This window comes from Heteronotia binoei, chromosome 9 (assembly GCF_032191835.1).
Source record: "Heteronotia binoei isolate CCM8104 ecotype False Entrance Well chromosome 9, APGP_CSIRO_Hbin_v1, whole genome shotgun sequence".
Lineage (NCBI taxonomy): Eukaryota > Metazoa > Chordata > Lepidosauria > Squamata > Gekkonidae > Heteronotia > Heteronotia binoei.
Genome location: NC_083231.1, coordinates 52,590,992 through 52,617,143, shown reverse-complemented (window position 1 = coordinate 52,617,143; position 26,152 = coordinate 52,590,992). Strand labels below are relative to the sequence as shown.

The 26,152-nt window shown below is 46.5% G+C and overlaps 1 protein-coding gene across 1 annotated transcript in view; it reads left to right on the top strand.

The window, feature by feature from the left end:
- Positions 1-26,152, top strand: part of RXFP1 (relaxin family peptide receptor 1) — a 52,612-nt gene that overhangs the window by 9,741 nt on the left and 16,719 nt on the right. The window contains exons 3-7 of the mRNA XM_060247320.1: positions 2,841-2,939; positions 8,208-8,313; positions 15,959-16,030; positions 24,640-24,711; positions 25,399-25,470. Of these exons, the coding sequence (XP_060103303.1) occupies positions 2,841-2,939; positions 8,208-8,313; positions 15,959-16,030; positions 24,640-24,711; positions 25,399-25,470 (421 nt within the window). The remainder of the gene's footprint in view (positions 1-2,840; positions 2,940-8,207; positions 8,314-15,958; positions 16,031-24,639; positions 24,712-25,398; positions 25,471-26,152) is intronic.

The following is a 26,152-nucleotide window of genomic DNA, read 5'->3' as shown; positions in this document are numbered from 1 at the left end:
CCTGCATTGTGCACGGCGTTGGACTAGATGACCATGGAGGTCTCTTCCAACTCTATGATTCTATTATTCAAATCTCCAGGTGTTTCCCAACCTGCAGGTCGCAAATCTATTCAGGATGGCAAAACATTGAGGGGGAAGGCTGGAGCTCCTTCTCCACAAAGACTACACAAAGTCTAGTCCAAATTTGACTACACAAAGTCTAGTCCAAATTTGACACCATGCATACAGAAATTGACTCACAACTTATGTCTGATTGTTACGTGGATCTAGCCACCAGATTAATTTTATTTGCAAAAGAGCAAAAGGCCATAGTTCTCAGAAAAGCAGAACATTAATTTAAATGAATCTGTGATTGTTTGCTATTTTACTTCTGTTATTTCTATAAAAGAGAGCTGTTAAAAACATCAACTAACTATAAATTAGGAATTGGCAACTGGCAGCTCAGCAGCACAAACCAGCCCTTGGGGTGTTTCTAGCTAGCCTACAGTTCTATCTCACTCCCACTTCCAATTCCCTTATTATATACCTTGGCTGTTTGAAATGCACAGAGGACATAAACTCTTTAGGAAGAGTCTTAGTGATAAAACACCTGGCTTCTATCCAATTGTAATTCAGCAGAACTGTTTTTTGGCTGAGAGACAGAAACTTTGGCAGGCTGCACACTCTTATCTTTAACTTACTGGTGTATGGAACAAAGCTAGAACAAGAGAAAGTAAAATGCATGAATTGATTCCTCTCTAAGAAAATTTTAACCAGATATATACAGTAGGTGTCAATGAATAGTAAATCCACATCTGAATAACCAAATGTGCAGATGTGATTCCAGATAGATAAATAAATAAAAGGGGTTCCTAATGTGCTTTTTGAATAAATTACTAAATGTATTTCCTCAAATATCATAATCACTGGAAATGCAGCTTCTGGTTAAAGGTTGAAGAACTAAGAAAGTTTTTGACAGTTTTTCCACAACTGCTTGCAACAAATAGGGTTGCCAAGTCCAATTCAAGAAATATCTGGGAACTTTGGGGGTGGAGCCAGGAGACTTTGGGGGTGGAGCTGGGAGACATTGGGGGCGGAGCCAGGAACAAGGGTGTGACAAGCATAATTGAACTCCAAGAGAGTTCTGGCCATCACATTTTAAGGGATAGCACACCTTTTAAAATGTCTTCCTTCTATAGGAAATAATGAAGGATAGGGGCACCTTCTTTTGGCGCTCATAGAATTGGACCCCCTGGTCCAATCATTTTGAATCTTGGGGGGGTACTTTGGGGAGAGGCACTAGATACTATACTGAAAATTTGGTGCCTCTACCTCAAAAAACAGCTCCCCCAGAGCCCCCGATACCTCCAGATCAATTCCCCATTATACCCTATGAGAATCGATCTCCACATAGGGAATAATGAAGTGCTCAGCAGACGTTTCCCTCCCCTCCCCCCCATTTCTGGTGAGTCTAAAGCGGGGGATTGGCCTCTCTACTCATGAGTTGCTGCCAACTTCTTCACAGCAACACAGACACACCATCCCAAGAGGAAGCCTTTCAATCAGAGACTGAAGCCTCCGGAGGTGGAAAGGCACATGGTACTCTGGGGGCAGGGCTTCCGCCCCGCCGGCCAGCTGATTGGGGGCGGGAAGGAGCCTGGGAAAGCAGAAGAACTCCGCTGGGACCTGGGGATTGGCAAGCCTAGCAACAAAGCTTTCATCAGTAAAACCAGGCCTCTGTATTCATTGAAAGATCCATTAAAACAGTGGGAACTAATTTCCCAAGCTTGTCTGTGGAACTGCAATTTGGATCAGGACTGTGGCATGAGGAGCTTCAGCCTCTTCCCTTCACTATTTTCCCAACCTGAAACTGAATTGGGGACAGTATTTGCCCCATTGGGAGGCTTCGTGGATAGCCCATCACTACATGTGCAGCTCCCCAACAGAACCACTTCTGGGACCATTTCCACTTGGGAAAATGATGTGGGAGGAGGAATGCTGAAGCCCCATCTCCTTCCATCCCATGGTCCCAATCTGAATGAGGTCCCATACACTTCAGAAATTAGTGATGTATGATTAATTGCTCACAAGTTAGGCTGGAGGAGCTCCAACACAACATATTAAAAATCATAATATGTAGTTAGAAGAGGGACGGTGGCCTCGTAGAAACTCATCTGCTTTGCATCCAGAAGGTCTCCAGCATACCCCATTAAAAGAGGATTGGATAGTTAACTATTGGAAAGATCTCAGCCTGGAACCTGGAGAACTGCCTCCATTCAGAGTAGACAATACTGACTTGGATAGACCACTGGTCTGACTCTCTGGAAAACAACTTCCTATGTTTGTGGCCCTGAGGAATGGGAGAAATAGTTTTTAGCTTCCTTTGCCCACAGACTGTGGTTTTGTTTAAACCCAGGCTCTCTCCACTTCTACCTTCTTCACACATGAATAGGAGACTTCCTGCCCCTTTCCACTATCAGGCTCAAAGCAATAGGATCTCCTATTGGCTAAAAACCACACAGGCTGACTTGTAATGGGGATATGATGCAAGGGAAAGGGTTAACCTCCCATACACATACATGGTTGCTTTTAAAGCAAAGACATTTGTGTTTGCAGCCAAAGCACCAATTCCTTTGTGCACTCTTGACATCACATACTGGTGCTGTTCATGAGGATTCTTCATTCGTTTAATTTTCTCTTCAGGCCCTGTTGTTTTGCAATAGTCTTTTTATTAATACCCTGTGCCTGGAAGGCAGTATTTGTTTACTTTTACTTTTTTGTAACATCTAGCATGCTTTTGATGCTTTAAGAAATACAAAATAATAATTATTTTAACATTTCTTTTGTATAATTGTCATTAGGCGATAACAATGGATGGTCTCAGCAGCTAGATAACTATTTTGCAATTTACAGTGAAAGGAAGTCGCAATATGCCTTTGAAGTAAAAATCTATGAATGCTGTAAGTAGCACAAACAATAATTTGTCTGTCTACAGAATGTTTAAATACAAAAGGTTTATAGAAATGTACCTCTCTCTTAGAGCAGGTGGAGGTTTTTCACATTCCAATGCAGAGAGACAAAGATTGAAATATAATTTTAGTACAGCTGTGCAATTTCATCTATTTATTTATTATTTCATCTATTACCCGGCGAGCCAGTTTGGTGGTTAAGTGTGCGGTTAAGTGTGCGGTTAGTGGTTAAGTGTGCGGACTCTTACCTGGGAGAACCGGGTTTGATTCCCCACTCCTCCACTTGCACCTGCTAGCATGGCCTTGGGTTAGCCATAGCTCTGGCAGAGGCTGTCCTTGAAAGGGCAGCTGCTGTGAGAGCCCTCTCCAGCCCCACCCCCACCTCACAAGGTATCTGTTATGGGGGAGGAAGGTAAAGGGATTGTGAGCCGCTCTGAGACTCTTCGAAGTGGAGGGCGGGATATAAATCCAATATCATCTTCTTCTTCTATTATATTAGACTTATGAATCGCCCAATCCCTGCTATTGCAGGGCTGTGGGTGATATACAACATGATAAAATTCCATTTTAGAAAGAGACTCCAGCTAAAATTAATTAAACCATATTGCTAAAGTGAACCATGTGTCCCCTTAAGGCAGTGTATCCCATTTGCAGGGTCACAAGAAGCCTCACTACTGGGTCACAAGAAAAGCCAAAGCTGGCCCTGCCCCCAGAAAAGCTAGCCCCGCTCCCAGCAAAGCATGACCTCTACTCTGCTTCCTTCCTTCCCCCGTCTCTCTGTTGTGCAGAGAAAAGCTAGCCTTGAAGACTGACACAGGCTGCAAAGCCTGAGCACTGTTTGGCTTCCTTCCTTCCTTCCCCATCTCTGTGTTGTGTAGAGAGGAGCTGGGCTGCCACTCCTTCCTTCTCCCCCCTTTCCCAGTGTTTAAGAGAAAAGCTGGAGTCCACTGGCACTTTAAACCCATGAAGTGTTCTTCAAGGTATGAGCTTTCATGTGCCTTGCAGTATGCTCTTTTGGGGAGATTTCCCCGTGAGGCCTGGGCGGCAAAGAAGAGTGTGTGTGTTTTTTTCAGCCTGGAGGGGCGGGGAGTGGGCATTCCAGTAGCTATGTTTTTTTTTACCAAATGATCCCTGGGCAGAATTGTTGTTGGCTGGGGTCATCTGATGGTAAGAAAGGATTTTCTCTCTCCCCCCCCCCTTCTTTCTTTCTTTCCCTGTAAGTGATGCTCTGTCTGTATTCTTGGTGCTGGGAGGGGGGAAAGCAATAGTGGGAGGGCTTCTAGTGCCCTGGCCTCACGGATGGACATTCTGGTGCTTTTTGGGCATTGTATGAGAGAATTTTGGACTGGATAGTCCATTGGCCTGATCCAACATAGCTCCTCTTATGTTCTTATATTTTTTTCTTCCCATGCCTTCTTTTCATCTCCTTCCATTTCATTCTTTCCCTTTCTTTCTTTCCTTCTATTTTTACTGGATGAAACTTTTCTGTTCATCATACTGTTGTTGCAGACATAGGAGTTCTGCCAGTGAAAAGTTGGCACCCCCAGTTGTAGCCAGCTGCCCTTTCTATGAGATTTCTGTGTGAGTGAATGAGAGTGAGAGGTGTGGGGCAGAAAGAGATTGGAGATTACTGCAGTATATCTCAACAGCACCGGAAGTGATGGTACGATGAACTTGGCACCATTTTACTGGCCCTGCTTTTAACAGCTGTCTGACACCAAAATTAAACTCCTCCTGTAGATATTAAAAAGGATGAAAGAAGTTCACTGGCTAAATATCTGCAAAACAGGTTGCTTTTAAAGGCATGGGAAACACAGCCAGTAAAAAGCTGCAGGCCCCTCATAAATATCCTTTTTGGGATAACTACAGAAAAGCTTGTATAAACTTCATATAACTGGAAATTAATTCATTAATTGCAGTACAATTCTCTGCTACCTTTCACAGCAATTTCCCAGTGTTTCAGCCAAAAAAAAGTATGAAAAATAGCTGTCGAAATATTTTCTTGAAACCAAGCAAGCTTGGTTATGGCTTGAGTCAGGGTTCCAGTAGCAACAGTTGAAGGAAGGGCCTACTAAATGTTTCAGCATATTTTGAGGTAGAGCAGCTGCCAGGGCCCAGTGTGGGGATACACAGTGGTGTCATTCCTGATGGCAATGGCAACTTCATACACTGGCCAGTGCTGTTGAGGAAGGGGTGTGTAGGTGGTGCAGGCAATTGAACATGGGCATTAGGAGTGCTTGCAAGCTAGAGAAGAACACACAAACAGATAGGTGCATGCTGGTGTGGGAGTGAAAAGAAAGGACCGCCCACTTTTCACCTCCATTTTGGCTCAGCATGAGCTTCAGAGAGATTTTTCTGAAAATGAAGTTACTTCCGAAGAAGAGGCAGGTTTGGGTGAGTGCCCTGGAAATGACATCACAGGAAAATGTGGAGTTTTGGTTCATTGTGCCCCGGAAGTGACATCACTTGGCCCTTGACACCACAGGAAATGACATAATACCTGTCTTCCAGCTCCACCCCCAAAGTCTCTTGGCTCCACCCCCAAATTTTAGTGGGCCACAAAGGAGAAGTGTAAAAATAACCGGGCCACAGGAAAGAAAAGTTTGGGAAACCCTGCCTTAAGGGAATATGGACAGTGAATTTGAACCCAGGTTAGCCACTCTTTTCCAAGACACAGGTTTTCTTTTGTTGTGGTGGTCTCTAAATTACTTCGAATTGGATATACAGTAATTTCTAACAAATGTTTGAAATGTAGTGGTTTGGGGGGGAGGAACTAGAAATCTGGGGAAGAGGAAGGCAAGGATATATTCATGTGCAGATGTGATTCCAGATAGATAAATAAATAAAAGGGGTTCCTAATGTGCTTTTTGAATAAATTACTAAATGTCTTTCCTCAAATATCATAATCACAGAAAATGCAGCTTCTAGTTAAAGGTTGAAGAACTAAAAGAGGAGAAAGTTGTTGCCAGTTTTTCCACAACTGCTTGCAACAAATAGGGTTGCCAAGTCCAATTCAAGAAATATCTGGGAACTTTGGGGGTGGAGCCAGGAGACTTTGGGGTGGAGCCAGGAGAGATTGGGGGCGGAGCCAGGAACAAGGGTGTGACAAGCATAATTGAACTCCAAGAGAGTTCTGGCCATCACATTTGAAGGGATAGCACACCTTTTAAAATGTCTTCCTTCTATAGGAAATAATGAAGGATAGGGGCACCTTCTTTTGGCGCTCATAGAATTGGACCCCCTGAAACTTGGGGGGTACTTTGGGGGAGGCACTAGATACTATACTGAAAATTTGGTGCCTCTACCTCAAAAAACAGCTCCCCCAGAGCCCCCGAAACCTCCAGATCAATTCCCCATTATACCCTATGAGAATCGATCTCCACATAGAGAATAATGAAGTGCTCAGCAGATGTTCCTCCCCTCTCCCCCCCCCATTTTCTGGCAACTTTGAAGTGAGGGATTGGCCTCTCTACTCAAGAGTTGCTGCCAACTTCTTCCAAGTAACACAAGACACCCCATCCCAAGAGGAAGCCTTTCCAATCGGAGACTGGAGCCTCCGGAGAGGGAAAAAATCACATGGTGGCTTTGGGGGCAGGGCTTCACCCCACCGGCCAGCTGACTGGGGGCAGGAAGGAGACTGGGAAAGCAGAAGAACCCCCGCTGGGACCTGGGGATTGGCAAGCCTAGTTTTACCCCCAAGATCTAAATTACCCACTGCTTCATACAACCAAACCATAAGAAAATAATATATCTAACAGGTTATTTCCTAAGTGGTTGTGCTAAACATAAGTTAAAATACAATGCAGAGCCTGAGGAAAACAGTCCACAATGTTCATATTCACATTCCATAGTGTTCTCACACACAGCCCTTCAAATATTGCCTTGGAATAAGTCTATGGTAAATATTCCTCAGAGAAGTATTAATAAAGTGGTTAGAATATTGAACTAGGATCTCTGTGGCTGAGGTTTGAATCCCCACTCTTCCAGCGAAGTTTGCTGGGCTAGTCACAGCCTCACCTACCTCATAGGGTGGTTGTGAGAATAAATAGAGGAGAACTATATAAGCTGCTTTGGATCTCCAGTGAGGAGAAAGACAGAGTATAAATTAAGTAACTAAATCAACTTAATGGACTTCATTGTGTTAAACCTGTGTCTTGGAGAAAAGTGGCTAACCTGGGTCCAAATTCACTGCCCATTGTCTTGAGTATCTCTTAAGCAGAGCTTTAAGCCTAACCATCTCCTTTTGGAAAGGCTGAACTAGGCTTCCCCTGCAGAAGCTGATAGCTAAACATTCTTTGCATAAGTAATTGAATTTAGTTAGCATTTTGTTGTTGTTAAAACACAAGGATGTTGTGTGGATAAAAGAGGGGAAAGTGTATGCTGTCCTGAGCTCCTTGACAGAGGGTCAGGATAGAAAATATGACATATTTTGTACAGAAAGGGTGGGCAAGGATTAGAAAAATCACATAAACCATGTTTGCTTCAGTTACAGTTCTACACAGCAGTGGACAAGGTATAGATACAGAACAAAGTTAAGAGTCCAGTGGCACCTTTGAAACCAACAAAGTTTAAGACTACACACACACATATGAGAGAGAGAGAGTCCTCTACATTTCAATGTATATGAGGAAATCCTGTGAATTTAGGGGGGAGTGTTTGTGAATTTCCTGCATTGTACAGGGGGTTGGACTAGATGACCCCAGAGGTCCCTTCCAACTCTATGATTCTATGATATGTGCATGCACACAAAAGTTCATACCTTGAATAAAACGCTGTTGGTCTTAAAGGTGCCACTAAACCCAAACTTTGTCCTACTGCTTTAGACCAACGCAGCTGCCCACCTCAAAGTATAGATATGTTTCCATAATGATAGAAATCTTACCATGGCGCAGAGTGGTAAAGCTGCAGTACTGCAGTCCTAAGCTCTGCTCACGACCTGAGTTCGATCCCAGCAGAAGCTGGGTTTCAGGTAGCCGGCTCAAGGTTGACTCAGCCTTCCATCCTTCTGAGGTTGATAAAATGAGTACCCAGCTTGCTTGGGGGAAAGTGTAGAAAGTCTGCTGTGAAAATGTTGTGAAAGCAACACCCCAGAAGCGACTGGTGCTTGCACAGGGGACTACCTTTACCTTTTTAATAAAATATGACTTTATTATAAACTATGACTTTATTCTAATTGATGCTTTTATTCTATATATTGTTCTTTTCTCTCTACATTATCACTCCAATATCTACTATATCTGTGCTGTTCTCTTTATCCAGTGGTTAATGCTGTGCCAGCAGAATGTTTGTGCCGAGGGCTGGAGCTTGACTGTGATGATGCCAATTTCAGCACAATCCCTTCTGTCTCATCAAACGTCACTATGATGTAAGTAAAGAAGAAGCACTTTCTGGTTGTAGTTTTGAATCTCTTTCCTGCAGGCCACCAAATTATAAGCCAGTGGGTATGCAGCCCCCAATAATTTGCTGAGATCCTTTTGACCTTCACACCATATGATAGTTATTCAGTCTAGAGTGGATGAGGTACAAATCCCAGCTGGTGTTTAAGATCTCCTTTCCTGTTGTAAGTTGAATCCAACGAAGACAGAGGTCCTTTGCTTGGGCCGCGGTGCCCCGGGAAGGGAAATCCCTCTTCCGGTTTTTGACAGTGTGCCGCTGAAAGCGGCCCATAGGGTCAAGAGCTTGGGGGTTCTTCTGGAGCCTTCATTATCAATGGAGGCACAGATAGCGGCCACTGCCAAGTCTGCGTTTTTTCATCTTCGACGGGCGAAGCTGTTGGCCCCCTTCCTTGGGCGCTAGGACCTAGCAACGGTGATCCATGCAACAGTCACCTCGAGACTGGATTACTGTAACGGCCTCTACATGGGGCTGCCCTTGTGCCGAACCCGGCGGCTGCAGCTAGTGCAGAACGTGGCGGCTAGGCTGTTGTTGGGGCTCCCAAGGTGAGAGCACATACGGCCGGGGCTGCGCGGACTGCACTGGCTGCCAGTGGTGTACCGAGTTTGTTACAAAGTGCTGGTTATTACCTTTAAAGCCCTATATGGCCGAGGACCTGCCTACTTGAGGGACCGTCTCTCCCCATACGAACCCCAGAGAGCGCTGAGGTCAGCTGGAAAGAACCAGCTGAATATCCCTGGGCCAAGGGAGGCCAGATTGAAGACTACTTGGGATCAGGCCTTCTCTATTGCAGCTCCACTACTGTGGAACCAACTCCCGGAGGAGGTGCAGGCCCTGCAGTGTTTAGACCAATTCCGCAGGGCCTGCAAGAACCTTCCTCTTTAAAATAGCCTTCACGTAATGCTGAGCCAAGATAGATTCGCTGGAAATGTTTTAGCCACTGAATTTTATAGAAGATCTGAGTCATACCACCATAATGTTAATTTTAATACAAGTTGATTTAATGATGGTTTTATCTAATTGTAATTATCGTGTATTATGGTTTTACTGTACATTGTATTTATATGTTGTGAGCCGCCCTGAGCCTGCCTCAGCGGGGAGGGCGGGATATAAATAAAAAGTATTATTATTATTATTATTAAGCATTCTTGGAAATAACAAGCATGAATAGAGGGCTGGATCCAACCTGCTTTTCCAGGGGGCCTCCTGACCAGGGCTTTTTTCCTGAAGGAATGCAGTAGAATGGAGTTCCAGAACCTCCTTGTGAAAACAAAATTCTCAAAAAAAAAAGTTATTGAGGGGCACCTATCTATTTCTCTTTCATTTCCCTCAGTTCTGGCACGTCTTTTTCCATTAAAAAAGCCTTGCTGCTGACCACCAAAAAGCTGTGCTGGGGAGCATGAGACAAAAGCCAAATGTGATGGGAAATTAACAAGAAAGGGAATTGGGTAAAAAGCTGGCAGAGCTCAGTAAGTCAAGGCTGCTGTCATCAGAGATTTCTTATTCACTGTACACAGTTGAGCAGCATGTGTTATTTTGAAAGACAGTAGAACATTAATCAAAATGCATATTACAACCAAGAATTTGTAATGTTTAGATTTTTTTGAGGTTGTTAGATGAGGCAGAAATAGCAAAAGATATTTCAAGGGTTCCCTCTGTAGACAACTAATGAGCACCACACAGGTCCTCTGTGCTGGAACTTGGAGGAAATGTGTATGGAGGACCTGTGAGGTGGTGCTTCCAAGTCTAGGCTTGCCAATCCCCAGCTGGAGGCAGGGGATCCCCTGATTAGTAGACCCTCCTCCCACTTCAGGGACATCAGGCAGCAGGCAGGGAAGGGAAATGTCTGCTAGACACTTCATTATACCCTATGGAGACCGGTTCCCATAGGTTATAATTGAGAATCAATCTGTGAATATTGGGAGCTCTAGGGGGCCTGTTTTTTGAGGTAGAGGCACCAAATTTTTGCATAGCATCCGCACCTCTTCCCAAAATACTCCCCAAATTTCAAAAAGATTGGACTAGGAGGTTCAATTCTATGAGCCTCAAAAGAAGGTGCCCCTATCCTTCATTATTTCCAAATGGAGGGAAGGCATTTAAAAGGAGTGAGATCCCTTTAAATGTAATGGCCATATCTCCCTTTGGAGTTCCATCATACTTGTCACAACCTTGCTCCTGGCTCCACCCCCAAAGTCCCCAGATATTTCTTGATTCAGACCTGGCAACCCTACTTCCAACCGTTCCAGAAACATGCTTGCCACCATTCAATTTATGATTCAGGCATAGGCCTTCACAAATCTAATATTGTTCCATGCAGCCTTTTCAGTAAATTCCTTTTCTTTTTAGCTTGTGCCTTCTGAAACCACAGTAGTCACTGTGATCACAATTTGATTACAATTTTGCCAACACCTGTGATTTTTACTACTTATGCTTAACAGAATCTGATTGATTAGGAGTGGCTGTGTTCCCCACCCTCTTTGCATTGTTAAGCTGCGCCTTGCCAGAGGCGCGAGCCTTTGGCGCGAGCCAAAGGGCCTGGGGGTTCTGTAAGGACCAGGAACCCAGATCCCTAATTTCCTTGTGCTCCCAATAAGGTAAGTTGACCCTCCAGAAGAGGAGCCACATAAACAAACAGGATTTAAAGGGGACTGTAGATTTCTTTTTAAAAAAAAGCTATCATGAAGGTAGAATGCCAGCAGGGGGTGGGGGCTTTCCAGTGTTTTGCACTGAGTGTCACATGTATGACTATCTGCCCATAGGACAGAAGTCTTGGGTGTGTGCTCGATGCAAGGAGCTCCTGGTCCTCAGGGAATGAGTTCGTACCCTTGAGGCCGAGGTGACACCTGGAGAAGCAGAGACAGTCAGTTAGGCACTCGGGGAAGACTCTCGGGGGCATATTAGATGAGCCCTGCTCTGAACGTGGCAGCCCCGTTGCTGCCAGGGAGCATGAGGGTCGAGAGGGAACGGCACCATGCTGAGGATAAGTTGAACTTGTGGATCTTCTGACAAAAATATGTAATCTTTCTTTGATATCTGCCTCCGTTCCTGAGGACTGGAAGGTAGCAAATGTCACCCGCATCTTTTAAAAGGGTTCCAGAGGAGATCCGGGAAATTACAGGCCAGTCAGTCTGACTTCAATACCAGGAAAGTTGGTAGAAACCATTATCAAGGACAGAATGAGTAGGCACATTGATGATCACGGGTTATTGAGGAAGACTCAGCATGGGTTCTGTAAGGGAAGATCTTGCCTCACTAACCTGTTACTTTCTTTGAGGGGGTGAACAAACATGTGGACAAAGGAGACCCAATAGATGTTGTTTACCTTGACTTCCAGAAAGCTTTTGATAAAGTTCCTCATCAAAGGCTCCTTGGAAAGCTCGAGAGTCATGGAGTAAAAGGGCAGGTCCTCTTGTGGATCAAAAACTGGCTAATTAATAGGAAGCAGAGAGTGAGTATAAATGGGCAGTCTTCGCAGTGCAGGACGGTAAGCAGTGGGGTGCCACAGGGCTTAGTACTGGGTCCCATGCTCTTTAAGTTGTTCATAAATGATTTGGAGTTGGGAGTGAGCAGTGAAGTAGCCAAGTTTGCAGATGACACTAAATTGTTCAGGGTGGTGAGAACCAGAGAGGATTGTGAGGCACTCCAAAGGGATCTGTTGAGGCTGGGTGAGTGGGCGTCAATGTGACAGATGAGGTTAGTGGCAATTATCATAGCTTAAATAGTAGGGATATATATATATATAATTTTTTTGGCCACTGTGTGACACAGAGTTTTGTACTGGATGGGCCATTGGCCTGATCCAATATGGCTTCTCTTATGTTCTTATGTGGGGCTACCCTTGAAAAGCCTGTGTCTTGACTTCTAATCAGAGGCAACTATTGAGCATGTAACCCTGACACTACAGCAATTCCACTGGCTACTAATCTGCTCCTGAGCCCAATTCAAAGTGGGGAGGGGGTTGCCATTAAAGGCCTACATGGCTTGTGACTAGGGTATCTGAAGGGCCGACTTCTTCCATATTTCCCCACCCAGGAATTTAAACCGTAAGGAGAGGTCCTCCTCCTGACATGACTGTCCTATCAATCAAAGGGGCTTGTTTGGTGGGTATATGAGAGAGGGCCTTTTCAGTGGAATAACCTCCCCAATAAGGTGTCGCCTCACTTTTGGAGACAGTTGAAGATGGTTTTATTTAAGACCACAGTTCTGAATCATGATTTTATATTTTGGTTTTATGTTTTTAATGTATTTTCTTTATGTTGTAAGCTTCCTTGAGCTCTGTAAGTAAATAAATGCTTTAAATAAACAAATAAATAGCTCTTCAGCATCAGTATAATCTTTCAAGACATACTCCCAAGAAAAAACATACTTTAAAGAACCCAGGAAAGTGTTTTTTAAAACATCTGTATATAACCAAGGTTTTATTCTGCAGATGTTTATGTGGAACAATAACAGTGCAATTTCAAACAGTTACACTCTGCTATCAACGCCGGCTCGCTCACTAGGACACCGGCAGGGTGGAGTCGCCGAATTCGGCTTTCCTCCCTTCCCCCTAGGCAAATGCCTAGTTTGCCCCCTTGTGCCTCCTCCTCCCTCCTTTCCCCACCCCAGGTCTATTTCAATGTCCGAAAGGGTGATCGAGCACCGCTCCAGGCTGTGCAAAGCCCCCCCCCCAGCCGATCAGCTGATTGGCAGGTAAAACTGCGCTGCTCGCTCACTTAGCAGCTGGGCAGGCTAGCAGCAGCTTGAACCAACCACATCCAGCAAGGGCGCTGCGGCTGCTTCCTCTTCTGCAGTTCCTTCCCATCCAGGAATTGCGGAGGAGGGAGCAGCCGCGGCGCCCTTTCCGGACATGGCTCATTCGAGCTGCCTTTGGCCTTCCTGGCGCTGAATGAGTGAGCAGCATGGTTGTACCCGCCAATCAGCTGATCGGCTGGGGGGGCACCTTTACACAGCCCAGAGCAGCGCTCGATTGCCCTTCCAGACATTGAAATCGACCTGGGGAAGGGGCCCAGGGGGCATGGCGCCATGGGGGGGAGGCATGGGGGGGTGCTGTGGAGGGGATTGGCAAGCCACCCAGTCTGCCTAGGGTGCCATGTGACCTTGGGCCGGTGGTGTCTGCTATGCCCTTTGCCTTCAATGGACTTAGAAAGTTGTAACTCTCTTTAGCATTTTGCTCTAGGTCTCCTGTTTTTAAGGAGCTCTGTTTCATTTGTTTATGCTCCTTTACTCATAGCACAGGACATACTGTGGGAGATTTGTTCCAATCATACAGTGTGATTAATAGACACGTGGAGAAACTCTGTTATCTTGTCCAATTTGCTATATTGTGAGGCCCTCTAGGGTTCATGTTGGTTAAGTACAGATAAATTAAACATGTACTTTGCTTGAGGAAAAGCACAGCATAAAGAGCATCCTAAAAAGTGAATTGGTAGGGTAACCACACATCCTCTTTCTAGAGACATGTCCTCTTTTTTGTGTCAGAACTCTTTTGGGCTTGTTAAAAAAAACAGGTGAAAATGTCCTCTTTTGGGGTTGGAAGGTTAGAAATATTTCTAGTTAGTGGCAATTATCATAGCTTAAATAGTAGGGATATTTAAAATGAGATTTTTCATCATCACTTGTTTGAAGTAGTCAAGTCTAGAAATATGTCCTCTTCTTTGTTTTTCAAACTATAGTAACCCTAAAATTGGCATTCATTAGTGGCATTGACTGCATTTATTTTATTGTTTCCTTGCAGAAAGCTGTTAATGTTAAGTCACACTCAGGTCTAAAAAGTTGACTCTTCTCAATCTCTTTCAAGAAGAGTGGAGTTTAGGGATGGGTACAAACAGGCTCATGATCCAAAATTTGGGCTGAACTTGGGCCATTTTGGAACTGAGGAACCAATGTTTGGGGAAGGTGCATTACCCTGAACATTTGCTGTACTTTGGCTGGATCAGAGTCCACTGCTTGGCTGTTAGGTTTAAATGGCTGTCAACCATTTAACCCTTCTGTTTTGGTTGCCCCCTTCAATTCAACAGGCAGCAAAACTGAAGGGTTAAATGGCTAGTAGTCATTTAGCCCTTCAATTTTCTTCCTGCCACTTCAAGGAGGGGGGGGAGCAAAACCAAAGGGTTAAATGAAGCCCCTTCCCAGATGATCACTGGGGAAAGAGGGGAAAGGAAGTCGCTTCCTGGGCAATCCCCCCTTTTTCCTTGCCGTGGCAATCCATGGCTGGGAGAAAGGTGGAAGGGAAGTCCCATCCAGGGCAATCCTTGCCCCCTTTCTCCTTGCAGTAACTTGCCATGGCCAGGAGAAGGGGAAGCCAAACTAGCTGGATCGGTTCAGTTTGGGTGGGGCTCATTCGGTTCAGGGGTCACCTCAAACCACCTTTTAAAAAGGTTTGTTCCTATTCCTAGTGGAATTTATATTGTACTGCAGTTTCTATTTTATTTTCTGCAATGATGGATGGAAAGAAAATTGGGAAGGGGCAAATTTTTACTTTGGCCGTTTTCCCACTCACGTTTTACTGGCGCCACGACCCTCCTGACGCCGGCGAATCTGCCTGGATTTCGCAACAGAAGCGCCGGTGCTCCCAGAAGCGCCGGCGCTTTCCGTCGCTAAGCCAGCGCAAACGTTTTCCTGCATCTTTGCGATTTCCGTTTGTGCTGGCTTAGCGACGGAAGTAGCCGGCGCTTCTGATGCGAAATCCAGGCAGATTCGCCGGCGTCAGGATGGTCGTGGCGCCAGTAAAACGTGAGTGGGAAAACGGCCTTTGTGTTTTCTCTGGGGTGATTTTCTTGATTTAAAATAGCATCTTAAGTGGGCATATGGTAGAGTACAGTTCTCAGAGAACCATTCTCATTTATTTTTAAATGAAACAAAATAAAGTTGTAAAATATTTTAAAATACTCTGCTGAAAAGGATACGATGGGCAAATACTACCCTGGAGTCAGAGGGAAGAGGAGAAGGTTGATACTTCGCCCATCTTTTACCCCCTGTAGTGCTGCCTACATTCTCTCCTGATCAAGCAAAGGAGCATGGGTAACACTAGTTGTGAGACATGGCTGGAATTATATCTGTTGGGGAGGGGAACAAACAGTTGAACAAACAAATAATGAATTGACATGAACATGATCACAAAATGTGCCAACTTTCTTAGTGTACCTTTTGCAGTACAACATGCAGAAATTTAGGAGAAACTTCTGAGAGAAAAAAAGTGATGGGGGAATTTTCCTGCTTAATTTGCACATACCCAGCTGCAGTTCAGTAAACAGGGGTAGGAGCAATAAAAATAAAAAAGTCTGGCTACTTTGATATGTATGGTGGTGGGAAGATGGCAACTACATGGCAAAAGACAAAGAGAGATGGTTTGCCATTGCCTATGCATAGCAGCCCTGGACTTCCTTGGTGGCCAAGGTGGAAGCCTTGGTAGCTTCCAAGATCTGATGAAACTGGGCAAGCCTGGGCCATCCAGGTCAGGGCCTAATAAGGATACCCACATTAAATAATCTTCATAGAATAATGTAATGTTTACAAGTGTATCATGTGTACTTGTTATCAGTGCAAAGAAGTCTTCTATATTGGAAAGTGGCTTAGTGATTGAGTTTACCCAGTGAACTTATTGTTGATTACAGGTCCCTGAAAAGAAATCTTCTGAGAAAGCTTGCTGACAACAGTTTCAGGAAATATCAGGATCTTAAAAAATTGTAAGACACTGTTTAACTTCAAACTGTTGCAATGGCATTGTTTTGTGGCATAGTGATGGGGGGGGGGGGGTGGAGTTCATATATCATTTTTTTTTTCATAATTGGAACTATGGTTTGATTAATTACATGTCTAATTCTGTTGGCACATATTATTCTGTTTTCTGCTGGAAAATTGCCTAACCATGGGAAACAAGCTGAGAGGTGCTAACTCTATCAGGTATTTGCTATCTCTTGAATTAGTAGTGTGAACTCATATTAATTCTACATGTAATCATAGCTGTCAAAATCTGGAGCCAAGAAGCCCTTACATATGCTAAACAATGTTCCCTCTAAGCTGCAGTCTTGTGAGCAAAAATTCTACTTTGTGAGCTACTGGCATTAAAATTGTGAGCTACTGCATAAATTAGTGTGCTCTGGGGCCATCAGTGGTCCTGAGCTAAGACAAAAATGTGTGAGCGGCTGGAGGCTAAAAATCTGTGAGCTAACTCAGCTCAGAGGGAACACTGATACTTTCTCTACTGTCTTAAGTTTTCCAAAAACTGTATAAGCATGTTACATTTCTCATTCAGATACCTTTATGTCTAGTAAAATATCATGCAGGAGAATAGCATAGCACGATAACAAGACTTGCATTCTGATCCTCACTCAACCATGGTTATTGGATGATTTTAGGCTAGTCATTCTGTCCTAATTTACATTACAGGATTGTTGTGAAGATAAAATATATCCATATTGAACTCCTTAGACAAAGGGCAAAATAAAATATGATAAATAGATAAATAGAACAGGGCAGCATGGGAGGGAATAAAACCAATTATACAAAGAAAAACAATAGCCAAATCTACAGATGGTTAAGTGTTTTTTTTAAAACTTTTAAGATTCTAAGAACATGAGAGGTGGCCTATTGAATCATGCCAGTGGTTTATTTAGTCTATATACCGTATTTGGTATATAAAGGCAAGTGTCCTGACTGACCTATTAATATGCAGCACAAACCCCTGGACCTAGAAACACAAAATTTGGGAAGTGTGTTCCTTCCACGTAAGTGCAGACTCTGAAGGGATTTTTAGAAATTTGACTTCTAAGGGGGTGGAAAGGAGTAAAATGTGTTTTCACATAGGAATAAAGCTGTGCTGCATGCCTGACAGGTTGCTGCCTGCTTCCACCCCTCTCTCTGATTGGCCAGCTACTGAGCTCCATGTTCTGAGGTGAAAATCAGTTAATGGAGACTGCAGACAGTTGAACAGGTGTCCTGACTGACTTATCAACACCCAGCCCAAACCCCTGGACCTATGTAATAATATTGTTTCTGTGGCTACTGCTGCTGGGAAGGACGTAGAGTTGCCAACTCCAGGTTGGGAAATTCCTGGTGATTTGAGGGGTGGAGCCTGGAGAGGGTGGTCCCTGAGGAGGTATGGGACTTCGAACAGGTACACTCCACCTTCCAAACCAGCCACCATCCTGGGGAACCACTGTTGACACTCTCCAGGTGAGGGCTGAAGATCACTCAGAATTACAACTGCTTTCCAGATGGCAGAGATCAACTCCCCTGGAGAAAATGGCTGCTTTGCAGGCTGTACTTTGTATCATTATACCCTGCTGAGGTTGCTTCCCTCCTGTTTTGCTCCACACTGTGATTTCAGGACAGTCACAGACTTTCAGCCTAACTTACCTATCTCACAAAGTTGTTGTGCAGGTCAAAAGGGGGACAGGAGAATGATGTAAGCTGATTTGGTCCTCACTGCAGAGAAAATGGGTTTAGAATGACAGATAGTGGAATGATGGCTGGGAAGGAGATAGAGTTGCCAACTCCAAGTTGGAAAATTCCTAGAGATTTGAGGGGTGGAGCCTGGAAAGGATGGAGCCTGGAGAAGGTGGGGTTTGAGGAGGGATAGGACCTCAAACAGGTACAATGTCATACACTCTACCCTCCAAACCAGCCATTTTCTCCTGTGGAACCACTGCTGCCAATCTCCAGGTGAGGGCTGGCGATCACTCAGAATTCAGTATTATAACTTGATTAAAGGTAGTTAAATATTTTAGCAAAGAATGGGTTTCCAGCTAGTTCAGCAATAAAAAGAGTACAGAAGCTATAATGGCACTTCCTAACTCTGGCAGGAAGAAGTTTACTACCTCTGGACATGGCATTTTCCTATACCGTGCACGCCTACACAAGGTTACACTCTTTGAAGGAAATTGAAAATCCAACTGAACCGCATCCATTGTTAAATATCATAAATGCTATAGATCTAAATAATTTTTCTGATATTTGGGTGTAATGTACTGGGAGACGAGACGTGGTGAAGGCATAGGTCTTTATTGGCTAGTACATCACCGCAACTGAGAACACGCGGCCGGGTCCGCTAATATATACATGCCTCCCGGAACATCCCCTTCGCTGGCCAGCCCAATCCTGGCCAGTTAAACTTCCCGCCCTTGGTCAGGATTGGCAGTGGCTTTTCCCGCGCTGCGCACGGCGACCCGAGGGTGGCTCGGGTCGCGCGGCGCTTGCGCTGAGTCCGATACACTACACTCCTCCCCTCCTAGTTTAAACTACATAGTCCTGTAGGTACGCTGGCGTCCTGCGTTCCCGTGTTGATCTCCTCGGGGTTGCCGTTGGTGTGGGGCCCGATCCCAACGTGGGTGGCGCCGTTTCTGGCTGTTGCCGGCCCGGGTCGGGTGCTGGCTCCGGTTCTGGTCCCGCGGCTGCGGGGGCCTCGTACGTGGGTAGCTCCTGTATTGGCGGGGCCCCTTCTGGCGGTTCCGTCGCTGGCGGTTCCCTACTCACTGCCTCTTCTGTCTCCTCGGGTAGGGTGCGGCGGCGCAGCTGGTCGATGTGCCGCCTCAGCACCTGGCCTCCGGCGGTGGTTACCTCGTATGACCGGGAGCCTGTTACCCTCAGAACCCTTCCCGCCAACCACTCGGGGCCGCTTGCGAAGTTTTTCGCATACACTGGGTCGCCCGGAAAGAATCCTCTCACTGCTTCCCGGACCTCGGGGGACCCGCGGACATCCGGCGCCCGGTCCGGGTGTAGCCTATCTAGACGAGTGGTCAGTTTCCTCCCCATGAGCAGTTCTGCGGGGCTGAAACCGGTTACAGGGTTTGGGGTGATCCTGTTGTGGAACAGGAATGCTGAGAGGCGGTGGTCCCAATCCCCATGTACTATACGGCCAAGGGCCTCTTTGGTGGTCCGCACCATGCGCTCCGCCTGGCCGTTGGTGGCTGGATGGAATGGGGCGGACCTTATGTGCCTTATGAGGTACCGGTCGGTGAACTCCCGGAATTCCCGGGAGGTGAATGCCGTGCCGTTGTCCGTCACCAGGGTGTCAGGGATCCCGTGTGTGCAGAGGACCCTTCTGAGCGCCCTGACTGCTGCTGCGGTGGAGGTCGAGGCCACCGGGATTACCTCTAGCCATTTTGTATATGCGTCCACAAGTATAAAGAAGATCTGGCCCTGATACGGCCCCGCGAAATCCACATGGAGGCGGGACCACGGCCGCCCGTTCGACTCCCACCTGTGGACCGGGGCGGACGGCGGATTGGGTCTGGACTCCTGGCATGGTTGGCACCTTCTTACCCACCCCTCTATTTCCTCATCCATGCCCGGCCACCACACGTAGCTCCGGGCCAGGGCTTTCATTCTCACGATGCCCGGGTGGGTCTCGTGGAGATCCTCCAATACCTGTCTGCGCAGGGGGGGGGGCACCACCACCCGGCTCCCCCAGAGTATGCACCCCTTGTGTGTCGATAGCTCGTCCTTCCTGGACGCGAACGGCCGAAATGCTTCTTCCACCTTGCCCGAGGGCCACCCCCTTCCCACCCAGTCCCTGACCCGTGCGAGGATGCGGTCTCTCCCAGTCGCCCGAGCCACCTCGTCCGCGTGCAGTGGGCGCTCGGGGAGCGACTCAATGAGCATCACCCCGTGTGCCGGGGCGGGATCTGGGTCCGTTGTGGGTAGCGGCAGGCGGCTGAGGGCATCTGCGTGACCCATTGCTTTACCGGGGCGGTGTATCAGAGCGTAAGTGTATGAATTCAGGAACTGGTTCCACCTTAAAACCCTCTGAGACAGAATCTGGGGGGTCTGACGATCGGGGGCTAGGAGGCCGAGGAGCGGCTTGTGGTCAGTGGCGATGGTGAAACGCCTACCGTAGAGGTAGTCGTTGAACTTTTGCACCCCCGCCACGATCGCCAGGGCCTCCTTATCAATCTGGGCGTAGTTCCGCTCGGCAGGGGACAGAGTCCGGGAGTAGTAAGCGATCGGCGCCTCTCTCCCGTCCGGGAGTTGGTGCCCTAAGACCGCTCCTACTCCGTAGGGGGAGGCGTCGCAAGCCAGGATCAGGGGTAGGTTTTCATCGTAGTGATGAAGTACCGCATTAGAGACCAAGAGGTCTTTCACTGCCTGGAACGCCGCGGCTTGGCGTTTACCCCAGACCCACGGGGCCTGTTTATCTAACAAGCGGTGCAACGGTTCCGCCACGGCGGCTTTGTGTGGCAGGACTGCATGATAAAAGTTCAATAATCCTAAAAAACTCTGTAGTTCTGCCTTGCATTTGGGGGCAGGGGCCTGGACTATGGCCCTGGTCTTGTCCGCCGTCGGGTGAATTCCAGCCGCGTCCACGGCGAACCCCAGGAACTCCACTCGCGGAACACCCAACAAACATTTCTCCTTTTTGACTCGCAGCCCCGCCGCTTGGAACCGTCTGAGGACCTCTCGCAGGCGGCAGCTGAACTCTCCTTCGGTGGGGGCGGCGATTAAAACGTCGTCAAAGAAGGGTTGAACTCCGGGGATCCCTTTCAAGAGAGAGTCCATTATGCTCTGGAATATCCCCGGAGCTACACTGACCCCGAACTGCAGCCGTTTAACCCTGAACGCGCCCCTGTGGGTCACGATCGTCTGCGCCTCCGCTGTCTTAGCGTCGACCGGCAGTTGCTGGTATGCTTGTGCTAAGTCCAGCTTTCCAAAAACCCTCGCCCCGGCTAGTGCTGCGAGGACGTGGCTAACCACCGGGACTGGGTAGGGGTTGTCTTGCAGCGCCTTATTGATCGTGCACTTGTAGTCAGCGCAGATCCTAACCTCCCCGTTGGGTTTGACTGGCGTTACTATGGGGGTCTCCCATTCCGCATACGTTACAGGTTCTAGGACGCCCTGGGCTGTTAGGCGGTCCAGTTCTGCCTCTATTTTAGGCTTAAGGGCGAACGGGACGCGCCTCGCTTTAAGCCTTATGGGCCTGACCATTGGGTCTATCGGTAAGGTGATGGGCGGACCCTTGTAGCTCCCCAAGGACCCGTCGAAGACCTCGGGGAACTCCCGGCAGACCCCGTCGAAATTGCTGGCCTGCAATTGGTCCACCCCCACCAGCTGGATCCCCAGTGGATTGAACCACGCCAACCCGAGAAGTGTGGTCAGTTGGCGCTTGACCACTAGGATGTCTAGGGGCCCCCTAAAACCCCCTCTTTCTACATGCACCCGGGCCCACCCCACGATGTGTACTGGGTTCTTCTGAAAGTCCCTCAGTACGAAGTCCGCTGGCCTCGTTTGGATGCGGCGGCGGGGACATAGTTTCTTGAGGGTTTCCTCCGAAATGATAGAGATGGAGGAACCCGAGTCTACTTCCATGATGCAGGGGGCGCCCTCGATTAGGACCGACATTTTGACCTTGTCTGGGGCCGAGAGGGGCAAGTTCAATACCTGCAGACTGGTGGATGCCGTCGTGTGTGTGTCCAGGGAGTCGTGATGTGCTGACGGTTGGCGGCGGCTGTTCTTGGCCCGGCAAGCCCGGGCGATGTGGCCTGTCTTTCCGCAGCTGCGGCAGTCCAGGTTGCGGTACGGGCAGTCCCGTCGCTCGTGGGGGTCGCCGCAGCTGGCGCACCTGGAACCGGTGGTGGCGGTGGCCCTCTCCGTCGCTCGTTGTCTCGCGGGGGCCCGTGTGTCCGTTCTCTGAGGCCTCCGGAGCTGAAACGCTTCTTCCTCTGCTCGGTCTTCCAGCTCAGTTTCCCCTTGGTGGACTGCTTCGCCGCGTGGCTGGCCGAACGCCTTGGTGGCCCTCTCGAACGCCGTCGCCTCGTTGAAGGCTTGTTGTAGCGTGAGCTCCTCCTTAGCGAAGAGCTTCTGCTGCAGTCGTTCGTCTCGGAGGCCCCAGACGAAACGGTCCCTCAGGGCTTCGTCCCTTTTGTCAAAATTGCAGTTCCCGGCGATCTGTCGAAGGGCCGCCAGGTAGACCGCCGCTGTCTCCCCCGACTTTTGGTCCCTCTTGTGGAAGAGGAATCGGCGGGCGACGATGGACGGTTGGGGCGAAAAGTGGCCCGTGAGGAGTCTCACGACTTCCCGGTAGGTCCTCTCGGTCAGCTTAGCTGGAGCGGAGAGGCCTCTTGCGATCTCGAAAGTTTCTTCTCCACAGACGCTCAGCAGGACGTCTCTCTTCCTGTCGTCATCTTCGATCAGGTTCGCCCGCAGGTAGCACTCGACCCTTTCGGTGTAGGTCTCCCATCTCTCGGGGTGCTTCGGGTTGAATTCCGCAAGATGGCCCGTCGTTACTGTAGAGTTCGCCATGGTGGCGGCGGGCTGTGCGATCCTGCGGTCTCACGCCTTCCTCGTCTCCGGCCCGGTCAGGTTCCCCTCGGGGCGGCCGGACCTATCTAGATCCCACCTTCGTCGCCAGTGTAATGTACTGGGAGACGAGACGTGGTGAAGGCATAGGTCTTTATTGGCTAGTACATCACCGCAACTGAGAACACGCGGCCGGGTCCGCTAATATATACATGCCTCCCGGAACATCCCCTTCGCTGGCCAGCCCAATCCTGGCCAGTTAAACTTCCCGCCCTTGGTCAGGATTGGCAGTGGCTTTTCCCGCGCTGCGCACGGCGACCCGAGGGTGGCTCGGGTCGCGCGGCGCTTGCGCTGAGTCCGATACACTACATTGGGGATGATTTTAAATATTGTGATGTGAATGTTTATTCTGATGCCTTGATTTCCCATTTCTTTTCTTTTTTTCTGATCACAAGCATGGCAGTAAGGGGAGAGAATGACAGACATGTGTGATAGAGAAAACACTTGACCAAAACAGTTACCGTAGCTGATCATCCCACCAAACAGAATCTTCTCAATTGATGGTTATTCTTTGGGGCTGGATTTGTCACCACCTGCTAGTCTGGGACAAAACTGTTGCTAGTATTGTACATACTGTAACATGGGGCAAGAGACAAATAACAGTTTATCCTCAGAATATATTCCTTCACCTCCTTAGCAGGAAAAGAGACAAAAGTTTTGCTTGTACATAATGGAAGGTAGTCATTATCACAGAGATCGGGGGAAAGAGATACAATAACCCACGCCCACACTCTGCCCCTGGCAGTGACAATTTGCCAGTCCTGCAGACTGGGAATAGTAAGAAATAAAGGCAGACTTTCTGCACCTTCCTGAGCAAATGAACACACACTTAGGAGTGCAAAACACATCAGTAATTATTATCTTTCCATGTGACAGAATACTACTGATTCAGGATCTGAGCTCTCACAGATGCTATTTTTAAAAGCATTTTCATCCTGGGAACTTAAAGTTGCCAACAGGCCTGGAGAAAAAAAATGCCCTGTCTTTTAAATAGAAAATGTGGATAACTGAAGCTTTTCATGGCACAGAGGTAAATAGCACCACCTAGTAAAAAACATCCCACTTATTAAAGAAAGATTACTTCTTTTACTCCAAACTGTAGGCAATCCTAGGAGATCAGATATGTATGTCCATCCAGTCATGGGTAAAGCAGGATGGGTGGAGCCTTCCTCTCATACCTTGCATCTTTGTTCTACACTATTTGAAGTACATTTTTCTCCTTTATTGGTTCTAACAGAAGTACTTCAAGCTGGGGGGAAACACTGAAGGAGGGGATCCTGGGAAAGACCCACTAATACAGCAACTCATAGCTGTTTAATGATAATGTTATTTGCTTATAGAACAGGGATTATTTATCTTGCCTGAAAATCTTCATCCCAGTTGTGGGGGAAATTAAAGCTTGAAATGTATTTCTCGTTGCAAGCAATGAAAACAATTATTGGACTGATGTCCCGCTATAGCTAGTTTTAATTTGATATTACAGAACCCAATACAAGTGTTTAAGATGTCAGATTACCCACTTTTGTCTGCACACTCCTAAAGTGTATACAGGTAGCAGGCATCCCCTGAATCCTTATCTTTTCCACTAGATGCCATCTAGTGTAGATATTTTAAAATTTTGCAGCACCCTCTTCTGGTCACAAGTTTACACATAGTGAATTCCACAGAACAAGGAGGTCATTTTGCATATCTGAAATTTTGAATTGCAGAAGAATACAGTAATTTCATTTGCCTTGGGCTTCAGTTTAGCCCTTAATCAGTCTCTAATATTCTATGAACAGGACTCAGCTTTTAACACGGTCTTGATAACATTAAATGATGTACTAAAGTGCACTGTTTTGATTACAGACATAATCATTGCAACTGCGAGCAGAGCTCCACCCCTCTAAATCCACTGAAGATAGAGAAAGTGAACAGGCCTGTTGGTGAAACTTTGCTTAGGATTGCCCTATCATTCATGGCTATTGTCAGTGTGTTTATTTGAATATTTTTATCTTCACAGGTATCTTCAAGACAACAAAATAAGTTTTGTGTCAGAACACGCTTTTAAAGGACTCTACAATCTGACAAAACTGTAGGTATCCTCTGCAGTTCTACACTAGAACTATCAATACTTTCCCACTTAAATAATTTTAACATTAGCTTCAGTGCAGGAGCTAGCATTCATACATAGGCAGAAAACAGGAATTTTTTTGAGCAGGAACACACAGGAACGCAATTCCAGCTGGCTTGGCATCAGGGGGTGTGCCCTAATATGCAAAGTAATTCCTGCTGGGCTCTTTCTACAACCCCCTCCCCGATGTGAAACAATGGTGATGGCAAGGGGTGTGGCCTGATATGCAAATTAGTTCCTGCTGGGCTTTTTCTGCAAAAAAAAGCCCTGGCAGAAAGTATTGTTGGTTCATTGGCAGTAGAAGTCTTGCAAGGCAGACAACTAACTTACCTCAATAAGATCTAAACTGTAGTTCATAGGGTACTGCCAAAGATGAAGGGTGGCTACAAAGAACCTTTAAATATGACTTGTAGTGCTGTCTGAAGCAGAATTACACTCTCCTAAATACACTGAGCTCTGTTTAGGATGACACTTTTAAAAGCTAAGCATGGTTTTAAACAAGTCACTGTTTTACACCTTAACTTCAGCATTACAGAATTATTGTGCAGCTAACACATTTCTAAAAAATTAAAGGAAGAATGAGACACAAACAAGTAATTTACCCAGCCGATGACACTCTAATATTGTGATGTGTTGCTTTTGTTTTAGATACCTAAGTCACAACAACATAACCTATCTGAAACCCTGCGTCTTTGAAGATCTACATAAACTGGAATGGCTGTATGTACTGCTTTTGTATTGGTTTAAGTGTATAATGTGCACAACAAGGAACCCTCAGATCCACAGATAATACCAGACACATGTGATAATTTTGCCATATCTACCATGCATACATAATTTCTACAATCTTTTTTAATTAAGAGAACATGGCACATTATTTTCACAGTATAGCAAACAATTCAGTTCTGATTCAAATCCAGAGTGTGTATTACATTAGGACAAATTTAACTCTGGTAGGAATCTGGGGTAGATAAGAATTATGTTAAGGAAACACAGATCTATGATAGGTTTCAAAAGAAACAAAAATGTGTATAGATTCAGGAAACAGATGTAGCGGTTATATTCACACCAATGATGTTATATACAAAGCAGAATTTTAAAAAGAATAGGATGAACCGAAATGCCGTGATTTCATTGATGCTTTCATCTTCCATGAAAAGGGACCTCAATTTCCAAAGACATTCAAGCAAGAGCGAATGCTTGCTTCCTTTACACTTTAAAGAAAGCAGTCATATTGTTTCTAACGCAGATGGTGCCTGTAAGATGGCTGTTGTCCCTTCAGTGAAACATTCTACAGTATGTCCTCCTCTGCTTCTTGGGAGGTGCTGTTGGGGACTTTCTTTTTATATTTTATTTCATTGACACTTTTTCTTACCAGCATTTCACAAAACAAAACTTTCTC